General features: G+C 32.6%; 2 protein-coding genes across 8 annotated transcripts in view; one reads left to right on the top strand and one right to left on the bottom strand.

The window, feature by feature from the left end:
* LOC128889734 (syntaxin-binding protein 5) overlaps positions 1-10440 on the top strand; it is a 40890-nt gene extending 30450 nt beyond the window's left edge. For 5 of the 7 annotated variants that reach the window (XM_054147652.1, XM_054147648.1, XM_054147653.1 and 2 more), the window contains 9 exons: positions 1459-1575; positions 1681-1800; positions 1885-2010; positions 2490-2699; positions 2914-3022; positions 5405-5488; positions 5804-5899; positions 6328-6452; positions 6644-10440. In XM_054147652.1, the coding sequence (XP_054003627.1) occupies positions 1459-1575; positions 1681-1800; positions 1885-2010; positions 2490-2699; positions 2914-3022; positions 5405-5488; positions 5804-5899; positions 6328-6452; positions 6644-6906 (1250 nt within the window). In that variant the 3' untranslated portion in view covers positions 6907-10440. Of the gene's footprint in view, positions 1-1449; positions 1576-1680; positions 1801-1884; positions 2011-2489; positions 2700-2913; positions 3023-5404; positions 5489-5803; positions 5900-6327; positions 6453-6643 lie in introns of all 7 variants that reach the window. The other 2 variants (XM_054147647.1, XM_054147649.1) reach the window with 2 other exon arrangements.
* Positions 10441-11225: 785 nt separating this feature from the next.
* On the bottom strand, positions 11226-13955 carry LOC128889564 (uncharacterized). The gene is made up of 5 exons (XM_054147287.1): positions 13749-13955; positions 13550-13667; positions 12426-12509; positions 11861-12265; positions 11226-11707 (listed from the first exon to the last, which is right to left on the bottom strand). The coding sequence occupies exons 1-5, from the start codon at positions 13797-13799 to the stop codon at positions 11226-11228; spliced, it is 1140 nt and encodes a 379-aa protein (XP_054003262.1). The 5' UTR covers positions 13800-13955.
* Positions 13956-14636: the final 681 nt, after the last annotated feature.

The raw sequence follows: 14636 nt of genomic DNA on the forward strand, positions 1-14636 counted from the left end.
TGCGATCAGATTTTTATTGAAATCTTCTATGTGTACGCGCGCGCACATGCGTGTATATATGTATACTGACTACGTACGAAAACTTCTAGAGACTTTTTAAGGATGTTACGTATGCCTTCTTAGTGAAAAATGCATAATCACATTATTGCTACTGAAGTTTCATTCCTTCTTTACAAAGTGTGAATTGTCTGTGTTTATTATACTTTCAAAATCAAGTCATCCTTTCTTTTCGAGCTTCGAAGTGTCTCTGAGAGTGTGGAATGTGTCAAACGTACAATAATTACAGAAATAATTGGTGCTTGAATCCGATACGTCATTAGGAGAAGAAAATAATATATAGCATTATATGTATAGTATTGTAGTAATGTGATGTCCTTTTTCGATACTTCAACATTTTGACTGCCGCTCTACGTTCACAAAAGCTTGTCTCGGGGTTGGCCAATTGTAATTTCTAAATAACAAATGAAAATGTAAGATTTTAAATAAACAAACTTAAATAATTGTAAGTAGTCATGATAATTAGAAACGGTTATTATTTAATTTGTAATTTTTATGTGAGCATATCTAAAACGTCACTTTAGAACATATCTTCAGTATTACTATTTTTTCGATCATGTTACAGAACTACGAAATTCGCTATTTTTCAGTGATAAATTTTTAAGCGATTAGTGCTCTTTTAATTTAATTTTAGTGTAGGGTGTCACTTTGTTAAGGATGCCACGGCACCTCCAAGTGTCCATTAAAATTAGATTCGATTTTTGGCCTACCGAATCTCAAGACGAATTCTAATGGTATACATATAATGCTTGTAACGTAGTAAATATTCCAAACTTCAATCGATACCAAACTTCCCCACGTATCTTATAATTTCAGATAAAAATTAGGATTGATCTCACTGACAATGTATGAGTGCTGTAATTAATTTTGCTTATAGCAATACAACCGAACAAGTATGGGGCATAGTGCCTGTGATATATTTGCTTAAGATTGACTGACTTCTTCAATTTAATTACAACATTATTTTTGTTATGTGGCGTTCTAACCGATTCTATAACAGAATAGATACATCTGATCGACTTGATGAATGTTGAATTGAATGAAAGATGTTATTCTGTGAACTATCCTGTCAACAGAAATACTAGTCGTGATAGTTGTTGTTGTTGCTGTCACTGTTATTATTATTATTGTTGTTGTTGTTGTGATTATTGTTCTTCTTGACATTGCTATCGTTACTTGAAACACTGTTGATTTTTCTTTCACACTCTGACCGACTCTCTAAGCGATCCTTGTTGATTTGTAATTAAAAAAAAAAAAACAAACAAACAAACAAAAAAAAAACGCTACAATGTCAGAGACGTATACTGTCATAAACGTTGCATGCTCGTCGTAACTTGTAGGAGATTATTGGGTGTTCAATATTTAATTTTCCATTTATTTTTGGGATTGCTGGTCGGGTAGACAAATATGACAGTTCGTTTCAACGATCAAGAAGCTCGAGTATGTCGTCGCTTGAGAACATCACCACAGAAACCATCAGCTGCCTTACATTCGCAGATTCCTACACGAGAAAAAGTGGTATGTTCCAATATTTTCTATCTAATCATTCGTAGAGTTCAAAGAGATTACTTTTTAGGAAAAGTACTGTTATCAAAACTGTTTTTTTTTTTTTAATTTCTTAAGATACCAGTCCCGTACCAACACTGTGGATCGGTACATCATTAGGATCTATACAAACGGTGATTTTTAATACACCTGTTCGCGGAGAACGACACGTTCAACCGGTTGTTGTTTCTTCATGCAGTGAGTCGTTATCCTGATTAATAATGCAATTAACAGAATTGTATCGTAAGTTTTTAATACGAGACGCATTTTATTTTCCCGCAGATGGATCTACTTTTAAATTAAAGGGCTCTATTCTATTGATGTCCTTCTTAGATTGTAACGGTGCCCTTATTCCATGCTCTTACGAATCCTGGAAAGATGAGACTGTGGAGGGCAAAGATCGAAATAGTAAGTTCTGACGCTTGCTTCATTAACTTCTTGAGGGATATTAACGTACGTTTGCTTTTATATCAAAATTATATTAAAATCGATTTACTGATCAAGATTTCTTTGGTTGCATTAAATTGGTGCAAACAGAAATCCATTTAGAATTCGCCCCTCAAGAAGCTAATATAATTATGACATAATTAGAATAGACAATATGTCTACATTGTGGATCATTAATCCTCATACCAATGTCTGAAAAGACTTTTTCCCTGTACTATTATTTCTGTTTTTCTTTTTCAATTTATTATAGATATTTACCACCGAATCTCTTGTGCTCAACTATTTTTTATTAATTTTGTTATCTAGTTCTATGAAATCATGCCTAACGTATCCAATAATATATTTATTCTACTATCAAACAATTAACAATGTCAGACACGTTATATTGAAAATGTTGCGAACAAAATAAAATTATAACATTGCGTTGTTTCTTGTTAAAGAGAGTCAAGGTAAATGTACAAATAGTCGGATGTCTCCTTCGTTGAACACGCAAGTAACTACCGGAGACGGATTCGAAGATCGTCAATTTGTTGTATTAACATCTGAAAAGCAGGCGAGGGTTTTAGCGTTACCATCGCAGAATTGTCTATACAGGCAACAACTAGCTGAAACTCATATTGTCATCAAATCAGAGATCACTTCTATAAAAGGTACGTGTCTTTCTCTCTACTTTGCATTAGTCTTTTACACTTACGACTCAGTGTTCACCATAACTGCGATCCTTATATTGTTTAATAAAAATATTCGTTTGTGGTTACCGAACCGATGGACCATTAAATTTTATTATAAGTTTGTGCATATAAAATGTCTAACACGTATTACCGCGTAATTTTGCAGTTAATACAAAAGGAATACTTTTTACAGACAATGTTTGTCTCGTGTGCTACGTTTCAAATGGACATATAGCTACGTACAGTCTACCAAGCCTGAGGCCACTAATAGACGTCGATTTCTTACCTCTTATAGATTTGAGGTAAGAAGAACACGTATTTCATTAATTTAGCTTCATAGCAGTTATCGATGATATATAATAATTATACTTGCACACGGTATAGTAATGCACCATATGCTATTACAATACTGCAACATTCTACACATTGCTGAAAGTAGCGTAAAGCTCATTCTTTACTAAATATGGTTCCTTCTTTAACTAATACTTTCAATTGACTGCCTTCAAAGTGTAATGTATAATTACGATTTTAACATACACTACATTTGGAAACTTTAAACGAAAGTCCTTAATATCGTTCGAGATATGATTTTCCGTATAAGAAATTTCAACGATCTTAACAACGTCATTGTTCCTTTAAGAATTCATATCAATACCACTATTTGATACAAGCAAGCGTTATTTTTACTACTTTTCAAAGAGTAGAGTTTAACCAAAACTAAAATTAACGCTACGCGGTACCGCGGTCAGAAATATTTAAAAATATTCTGTAAAGTTATTTCCGTATTTTCTGCATTTTCTTTACTAGAAAACAAATATAAAATACATGCGAATATTCGTCTTTTCGCAAAAGGAATTATTTCATGCTGGTAGTTTATACATTTATAAGTGAAGTAAAGTACTTAGTTCTTTACAAATCATGGCTTACTCGGTCTTTGATATATGTGTAATTATGTAGCTATTTTCTTATGCCTCATACTGTTTGCACTAAACGCACAGTTTTATTCTAACATGTTGATTGTGCTCGTTTTTATATGTATATTAGCACGTGTTATGATACGCTGATACAGTAAACGAAGTTTTATTTCGAAAGCGACAAACGAACACTTTGTTATTATGAATGTAGTAGTTCCAAGCACTGTAAGTATTTTTATACGATTTAACTCATTTTTTTGTCAAAGTACAATATTTTATATAACGACTCTACGCATTAAAATAAAATGGAAATCATGAATGGTGAAAAAATTGTCATAAACTTCTTTTTTACTAATGTAAAGAAATTTAGTAATGAAAGATGAATCTTCCTGTCGTTGATGAACATCTCAATTGTCACACTTGAAGGACAAGTATCTCAACCCTCATTGTTGCTTCGGATGAGAATACTTGTTCTAACCGAGAATCTTGTTTATTATGACGGTCTCCCATGGCGATTTCTTCCTGCCTTCTTAAATTATTGGCATACATCCCAGGATGTGTCATTTTCCCTACTTTGATCTCTACAGGTCAAGTTCAGGGCATTTGCCACGCTTTAAGCTTGAAATTGCGTCTCCAACCTCCTTCAAACTTCTCACGTAGTTTATTGGGCACATAATCTTGCAATTTGGTTGTTGTACCTATCGGTCCAGTCTTGAACATATGCGTTTTCTTTCATATCACATTTACGATGTTTTACATCAATCCTAGACTTTTACATTGCAATGCTTTACATTATTCCTTAACTTTTTAACTACAGCCCCTGAGGACACCAACTTCCTAGTGAAGTCTGATGAACTCATGTTATTAGAGTAACATGATCGAAAAAACTAGCCTTTAACATTTGTTCTCTTTCTAGACTTACTGTCTCTTAATCAAAATAGGGTCACATGTCTAAATGTCTGTTTCTTATTGTTAGATGTACGTCTTCATATACAGAGAAAAAGATACCGAAATAATGTAGTTAGCCAGCAAAGGATACGTGTACCGTGTGTTTATGTTCGCACGCAATTACAAACAAAAACATTAAAAGTCACGGTCATTACACACTAAAATTCTATGTATCACATTAGCATATTCTACATTATAGTGTACACGAATTGCATAGTATAATGTAGAATATTTCATATTTCATAACATATGACTGCATTTTGTGGCATATTGCGTATCGATATTGAATTCAAGACGTTGACTTCTATTACAATAAAATGTGTTCGCAGTTTCTTTCAAACATTCAACTTGATCGTAATTACTGTTGTATTTCACAACTTTTGAACAGAGCCTTCGGCATTATTACTTAAACTAGTCTTATTGGTGCTTAAAAATTATCAGTAGGACGACAATTATAGGCATTCTGAAAATGTATCAACGACGTGTTTCCTAATTAAGTACGTTACCATGTGAAATCTTGATTCATAATGTTGTTAACCCAAATCTGAATATTTCTGTAATGTCTCTGTACTTGATGCTGACTAAACCAACAACGATAGATATACAACCAACATTTATAGATATCACTCTCATTGCATTATCTACATACTTGGAAAAACTAAAATCATACATTTCATTGGAATATCATTTCTAGATAGTTCTGAACATCGAGAAAATATCGATGCTTTAAGGGTTAATGATAATTATGCAAGCTAACACATTCTCTTTTTATTCGTGTACGCTTAACGCTCACTTTTCTCCTGTCTCTGTAATCTCTAACAGTTTTCAGACTACAAAACATGGCATTGTAGACCCCATGTTGTCCATATGGGGTCATCAACTCTTTGTTAATGGCGATACCGATCAGTAAGTGGTCTATAACAATACACCTTTCATAATATGTATCTTATACAATATGCAATGCCTTGCGTGCTCTATACATTTAATTTCTTTCTAATGCATATTTTCATTCTTACGCTCCTTTATTACTTCACGATACTTGTTTAGACATCATTTAAGCATTTGCTTAGATTTTTATAGTATCTAATAATGCTTCTTAACTGTGTACATAAGCGTACATATTTTACCTTTCGAAAATTACGATCCGGTATATTTACATGTTCGATGCAAAATATAAAAACAAGTAAATATTTTAACAACATTTTCCCATATTTTTTACAGAATTGCAAAAACCCTCGGCTTCAGCAATAGAGGCCACGGTCTATACCTCTCATCGCCCACTGAGATTCAAAAGTTTTCCGTATCCAGCCAATTTTGGTACGATCTTTCACTTATACGATTCATCAAATTTAACCACAAACTTAACAAGTTGTGCATAATATTTACCTTATGGTAACACTGACATTGTAACAATATAATAATGAATAATTTTATGTACAGTTAATCTTATTAATATGCGCAAATAGTAATCGTAAACTTTTTACAGGTTTATAATAGAAACAGGAATCACAGGATTAATAAGAAAATAAAATAATTTATTATTAAGTATTCTTAAGTATTTTATAATTCTGGTTTTCTGTTAAAATTGTTCATTTAACGTTTATATGACAAATACTTATGTATCATAGGGTAAAATCCTTCAATTATATGTATGCATACCATGCCAGATATACTAATAATGAATATTGATATTGTTGTACGAATGAAACGTAACAAAATCTTCATTTCAAATTTTATGTTTTCAGTGCGGAATTAACTGAAATGATGGGAGACTTATTCATTGGTCATGATATGCCTGAACCACCTAAAGAAAGTTTCTTCAAGGGCCTCTTCGGCGGAGGATCACGAAGTCTGGACAGAGAAGAGTTATGTAAGTTTAACAAATTGGTTTGCAAGTATTAATATACATATATTCGTAAGTCCATAAAGCATTTATTAATAGTTACTGTGAGAGAGTGCGAGAATTGAAGTAGATTTGATGTAAACCATGATTTCATTTCTTGACTGAAAGAGATTAACTAAAGATTTATCTACCTTAACTTCGGATACTGCTACTTTCAGTCGGTGAGTCTAGTGGGCGAGCTTCTCGTACGGTTGCAAAACATATACCAGGACCGAACGCTGGTACGGAGGCTCTTCGAGAACGCGTGACAACCGCCACAGGAGAAGTGGCGATGGCCCATCAAATGGTTATGGAGCGTGGTGAGAAGCTGTCACAACTGGAGGAACGGACAGCGCGCATGATGACGGAAGCGGAAGGTTTCTCTCAGTCTGCTCACGGATTGATGCTCAAGTACAAAGACAAGAAATGGTACCAGCTATGAGAATATAGCTCGAGTTGTATCCAAATTTGGATCTGCGTACGATTATATGATAATTTAGCGTTCACATGTCATGTATGAGTTCTGTCGTACTAAAAACCAAAAAAGAAAAAAAATAGGATGAAATCGAAAAATTGAACATATTGTGAACTTTGTACGCACACACCGGAAACATATTACACGGAACAAAAGAGTGAAATATGTGTATGTGTTGGTAAGAAAGATGGCTGGGAGGAGGGTCGAAAGATATAAAGGAAACATATTCATGCGATACTTGTACAACCAGGTAATACACACGCACATTTTTCAGCGAAGAATATAGGAAAAGTCATATACACGTATAAACACAAATAAGATTAAGTATATATATATACACATACATATATATATATATATATATATATATACACATGCGCGATCTCTCAGAATGATTAATAATCTATATACATACATATAGACCGAGTAAATATATGGTATATACGTTACGTATAAACCAACTGAGCAGATAAAACGGAAGGAAAGTGGGATGGCTGCGATTAAAATTAAATAAATTATTAGTGGATATAATAACATAAGGTTTAAGAAGTAAGTATTTACGCAAGAATAAGAAAATGATTCTACTACGTGCGAGTCAATAGATATGACTATGTGACAATTCGCGTTCTAATCTACGACTCTGGTAAATATATTCGGATACTCTGTAACACAGAAATGCTGAAGCAGAATGATACTTTGTCTTCATTTGTACTTAGTTAAAAAAGAAGAATATAATAATTAAAGCACGTACAAGGGCAAACATTGTTCGAACGATACAAACCAAAATTACAGAGCGAAGTTGATGATGTGGAGACGTTTATTGTGAATGCATTTTGACGTAATTAATTAATAACGTATTGATAAACGTATTTAATTAATTACGTAATAACCAAAAAAAAAAAATTAATCGATTGGGATAATAGCACAGTGAATGAACGTTGAAGGCAGTAAAATATATAATTTATCCACGATGCTGGACCATCTGGACTTATATTCCAATATATAATCCTACCGTACCGTCACATCGTTGATAAAACATATATTAGTTGTTATTAATTGTAGTTATCGCTAGATATGCTATGTATATAAAATAACAAGTGCAGTAGGAAATATTATACATCAAAAAAAGAGCAGTTTGTATAATAACGTGTTGTAAGTTGCGCTACTTCAGCGTCAATGATGAATTCATTTGAATTTATGATATATATATATATATATATATATATATATATATATATATATATATACACATATACATATATACATATATATATATATGTATATATATATATATACACATATACATATATACATATATATATATGTATATATATATATGTATGTATCGATCGGAATAAAGAAGTACTACTATAATTTTTAAAATTATATGTAGATTAGATTATGGAAAGACAATATATCTAATAAGTTCACTTGAATTTATTGAGACCCTGAATTACCGTACTGCTTCCATAGCAATAACTCTATAGTTGATGTTAATGGTACTAATCACCTACATAAAACTATATTATAATTTGCCCCGCAAACAATTGCAATTCCTTTTTGCTTCTGAGTATCATTTTCCTTGGACAATATACACAGGTATAGTTTTCTTCGTATACATTTAAACGCCGCTATAATTATTGTCAGTAAATATATTTAACGTTCTCGATATATTGAAACATGGTCGAAACGCTATTTTAATTTCAGAATCTCAAGATAATTGCATAAGAAAACCAACATGTGATTCTACACTTTCATTATTCGTTTTACTTAAACAACAACTTTTTTGACGATGTCTTTTATCGTCTTACTCGCAAGCGAGTTCTTCAAGTGTAAGTCCGACTTCTTAACTGGGATTTACACAGCGATGGAGCAAGAACTACCGAAGTCATTTATTACAGTTCAGTGGGCGGAGAGTTAATAGTTTTTGAAATATTTAATATTAAAGTGTTGACGATCACTTATCTGCTAAAACACAATTTTCAAGTGAGAATACAATACGAAACTACAGTGTACTGTAATCTAAAATACAAATTTACTTTCTTTCTAAATATCTCGCAAAGTACTAACAATCTGCTCACCAAACCATAATTATTGACTTCGGTATTTCACGCTCCACCATTGCCAACAATTAAAAAACCAGACATACACTTGGAGAATTTCCCTTGTAAATGGTCTTCAAAACTCAGAAACTTTATATGCGGGGTTTTCTGACATGATAAAAAAAAGCAAAAAATATTAAACGATGGTTACATTAAAATAAGCATAGAAGCGTGTTAATAACCAATAAGCAAAAGGGAGGAGCCAATACATAACAGAAATAAAAATATTTGTCTCGGGACTTTTGTGAAAATGAAAAAGTTGTTTATTGCTCTAACAATAGAATAGTAAATGTACGATAGTTGCAGACAAAGAACAGCAAAATACGTTATTATCTAAGTGTTTGATAATATAACATATTCTAACACTTGTTGTATAAAAACTACTGTTTAGATAATTTTGAATTATTTATGTCAGCAAACAGGTTGAAATGTGTTTGAATATAATTTATTATAATAAAACACAATTTGAAATGAAAAAGGAATAATATAACAAACAAACAAAGATAAGTATTAATCGGAATTCCTATTTAACCTTGATCTACGTTCGTTATGTTATAAAAACTTGTAATATCTGTTAATTATTTATATCCGCAATATGGATTTTCTGCAAGGCTAGATTTTTTCGATTATCAAATAACTATATAACTTAAGATAATGAGGCTTTCATGGCCCGGTTCTTCATGGTTGATAGTAACCGAGGCTTCCGGACGTAAGCCGTATGCTTTGGATAAAATACTCCTACGTTTAGCCAGCCTTCCAGCTAGCTTCCTCAAAAAGTCAAATGGCATTCTGACATTGGCGTTCATCGTGAAATTTGGGTAATTTTAAGTCACGGTTCCTTAACTACCAATCACTGAGCTCATGGCACGGTTTTCTGATTAATAATAAAAGTTGTCATGATTATTCTAGATATTCTAGGTATGGTTGAAATTATAACCTACTAATTGGTCAACTGAACAATCATATCAACTTCTATTGATAACTTGTGGCCCATGCTATAAGCTCGGTGAGTGATAGTCAAAGAACTGTGACATGAGTATAAGTATCTTTTAAAGTGTCCCAAGTTACATAATGCACGCCAATAACAGTATGTCATTTGACCTCTGAAGAAGCCAGCTGCAATGCTGGTGATTGGTGTATTTATCCAAAGAACAAAGCTTACAACCGGAAATTTCAGATAGTATCAACTGTACAACTTAAAAATTCTTACCGCGACACAGAACAATTGATACTTATTTCGGTAAAGCAATATTACTTCGAGAGTTTCTACACTTGTTTTCACAAATATTGTAATGTTATAGATATTCGAAGAGATTTATTTTCAGCGTGAACGTATTGAATCGTTTTATAACAAATATATTGCTTCCTGTATGTTCAAACGAACTGTAGCTACCTCTACCACTTGCTAGGTTCTTTGTATGAAATGTTCATTGTTTATTGTGTCTATCCTATTTCGACGCAGTGGCCTGAATATGTAAATCTAATATTGTAAATGAAATTTTGTCCTTAGATAGAGCAAAATATCTAATACTCTCAATTTATACCATTACTAATCTAGTACAGTTCTTATTTTTCAAGAGATATAATACTATGTTATTGTAAAAGTACTGCCTCGAAGACAGACTGTATCTTGGCTCCGATTAATAAATGAGTTTGAACCAAAGCTGGTATTTCTAGAATTTACATTGAGAGAGACAACTAAAGTATAAGATTAATAAAAGAATCGAAAACTGACCGATATTGTTGGCAACACGATGATACCAGACGCGGCGACCTTTCGGAAGTCATAAATACCACCGATAATAAGACCTGCGAAAAATCCGCGAAAATAAATCTGAAAACTGACCTATTTAAAAATATGTTTCTAAAGTTTTTTCTCATTAAAAAAAAACATTTTTCTCATTCCTTTAAATTTTACTTCGCAAATTTCAAGCGACTAGTTTGTATTTTTGAAACTAATAGATTTTAATGTGAGTTTTAGATAATTTATATTTCGTAGATTTATGATAACGAATTGTTCTCGATGCCTATAAAAGGATACATATTGATAAGTAAGAATAATCAATTTTATCATAGGAATATTTCCATTTTTATTTCATTCTTTTTTTCACTGAAGTGGCAGGCTCCCTTAAAAACTACTAAAGCATACAGACTACATCATGGCAAGAAATACATATGCATCCACTATGACAATGAAATCCTAGAGTCTAATTTTGCAATAACATATTTAACCTTTCGGATAGCCAGCATTAATTGATTATCCGTAATCTCATGAAAGAACACGAACCTAACAAATGACTCGTTTAGAGCCAAACATTTCACAATAATCTTGTCATCGTCATTGTCATCACAAACACTTCGTAAGCGATTAGCAAAATCTGTTGCAGAAACAAGGTCGGGATCAACGCGTACAAAAACCATGTTTGTTTGTACGGTTTTTAAATCGACTGTAAATATCGTCGACTGAATATCATTTATGGAAGAGGCAAAATACAAAGCTCTTCTGTGATCATCTTTCAAAATTGGAATCGTGTCTTCAAGAGCTACAAGTCCGGCTGCGCCAAGAATACCAACTTGTCGCATACCACCACCTAGCACTTTCCTCACTCTTCTTGCTTTAGCAACAAATTCCTTGCTTCCACAAAGAAGGGATCCTATAGGGGCACCTGAATAGCAAATAATTTTTTTTTCTTTAAAAATTCGTTAATAATAACAGATAACTGTGCTTCTCTATTAATTTAAACATTGTATTGAAGAAAGTTGAAATTATTCTAAGACCACATGAAGATGTATAAAGAACCTTGAAGAAAAAAATGTACCTAAACCCTTGCTAAGACAAAAAGTCACAGAATCAAAACCTGAAACGATTTGTTTAGCAGATTTTCCAGATCCTACAGATGCATTCCACAATCGTGCTCCATCCATATGCAACTTCAAATTATGTTTCTTACAAAAAGTTACTAATTCTATGATCCAACTTTGTGGAACAATTTTTCCATCTATTGTATTTTCCACGAGAACCAATTTAGAAATTGGCTCGTGATGTCTGTCTTTTCGAAGTAGAGATTCAAGTTCACAAAGGTCAAATGTCCCATCAGAATTATTCCGCAATGGACGAAGGTTTACACCTGCGATTTGAGAAGCACCACATTGTTCGTGTAATAAACAATGGGCAGAGTCACCGCAGTATGCCTCGCTGCCTCTCACGTCGCAGTGATTCATTACTATAATATAACATTTTTTCATTGAACAACTTGAACAACAATTTCCTTAAATGGTACATGTTAATGCAACAAATATTATTGATTGATGAAATCTTCAATTTAAATTACAAACAAATTTTAATTCCGATTTAATTTATTATGAATTCATTGCTATACTTACTAGCAATTAAATTTCCCATAGTTCCAGAACATACAAATATTGCATCTTCCATTCCAACCATTTCTGCTGCTTTTTCTTCCAACTCTAAAAATTAATGATTTCAGGACAGATTATAAACAATTTATGAGCTTATTATGTAGTATATACAGGACATTCAAAAAGTACCCACGGACCCACCCCTTATCTCGGGATCTATGCATTATTGGTAAACACTGACTCGACACCACTTTTAAGGTTTAAAAAAAATTTGTTTTTCCGTAACTTCAAATTTGACCTTAGTCATGGTCTTGAAGGTCATTCGAAAATCAACTTTCATTTTTCAAATAGAAACCCTCATCATTGAGGTCAAATTCGGGAAGAGGGGGAAATTTGAGATATAGTCTTCTTCTCAAGGTTGGCTGTGACCTCTAGAGGTTAATCTGAGGTCAAAAGAGTTGACATCGTGGAATCTTCGGTACCAGTAGGTGGTCATAAGATATGACTCGGGTAAAGGTTGTAGAGATCAAAAGGGACCATGAAGTGATTTGAGCTTTACTTCGAGATTAATTTTAGAGGTCATTCCAAGGTCAACTCGATTTTTTCGAATGGACACCCCTATTCACGACATCGGATTCGGAAAGAGATGGAAACTTGATATTCGGATAGCTTGGCATTTTAAGGGTAGGTACTTGCATTAATCAAGCATCTCGAATAGTGAGTGGGAAGGGTATTACCCACAGTGGTAAATTCTCACGTCCTCGTTCATTGTCCTTGGATACAACTAAGACTAAATCAAGACTTTCCAATCTTCAATACCTTGCATACAAGTATCATAGAATAACTTCATGAAGTAACAATGATTACTGAGGATCAACTACGGACTGTGGAATTAACTACTATGTTCCATAACTCAAATATTGATACCATTTCATGTACCAGTAATTAAAGTGCCCTTTTCTAAAATTTAACATGCTTCCCAGGCATGGTTGGATTACAATTGTAACAATGATCTATAGCCAAATGGTGCAATTAGACTGCATAAACTTCAAACTTTAGAAAAACAACATATCATGTATACCAACTTAATATAAATATGAACTTTTGTATTGTATAATTGGCTTGAATGTTTATATGTATTAATCTACTTTTAACAGTTGAATCTTCTCCATAAACATCATCGCCAACTTCAGCATTAAACATTGCTTCCCTCATCCTTTTGGTTGGTTTTGTAAGAGTATCACTTCGAAGATCAATGACTACTGCCTGCAAAAATATTACCTAAATATATTTAAATGCTATTGATAAAATATTAATGGTCAAACAAATTTCGGTAAACAGTTTTACATTATTATCATTACAAATCACGTTCAAAGAACTTCTCTCTTCGTAATACATATTTCCAGTATAAAATCGCACACTATTTCAAGTACAAAACATATATTCAAGTAACGGGAATTGTTGATACAAAATAAGTTTACAATAATGAATAATCACGGTGCACAAATCATACACTAATTTTCTAATACTGTGCTCTATGATGACGTTGTATCACGTTTCCGTCATGACACATTACGTCCATGTTGGCCTATGCGACATTAGGATAGGTTATCAGAGATTAGACATAGTACATAGTGTCAATCATTTTATCACAGAGTAATTTTACAGAGGGGAAACTCTTGTTGGGACCTTTGATGTTTGCGTTCCTGTATTTCCAAATTAAAACCGACAGTAACCAAATTTAAAAAATGGCCATACGCTAACGTTTTTAATTCGTTATTAATATTAATTATGCATTATAAATGTTACATTAATTCAAAGACATTGATTTTGATTGCGTTTCGAAGTTTCAGATCTTTATTCAACCATTTCTTGCCAAAATAAAATTGACAAGTATGAAAAACAATAATTCTTTGAAGACGTTCGTGAGACAGCCAATATCAAGAAATCACTTTTGCAAGAGGATTTAATAAATTTGGAGCTTTGTTCCACCTACAATATGAAGAGCGATTGTTTAATCTATTTGTCTTCTTGATAAACTCTTCATTTCCAAGGCCAATTTACTTAAAACTTTTAAGTTAACTTAAAATACCATTATGGGGACATATGTTCTGTACTTATTTTAAACTATTTTTCACTAAATTGTAAAACTACAAACTTCGTTATTTTCTCGGAAAGTATAAAGTATTCCTTCAATTTGTTAGCAGAGCATGCATTAATGGTAATATCTATCCA

This window comes from Hylaeus anthracinus, unplaced genomic scaffold, assembly GCF_026225885.1.
Source record: "Hylaeus anthracinus isolate JK02 unplaced genomic scaffold, UHH_iyHylAnth1.0_haploid 11997, whole genome shotgun sequence".
Classification (NCBI taxonomy): Eukaryota; Metazoa; Arthropoda; class Insecta; order Hymenoptera; family Colletidae; genus Hylaeus; species Hylaeus anthracinus.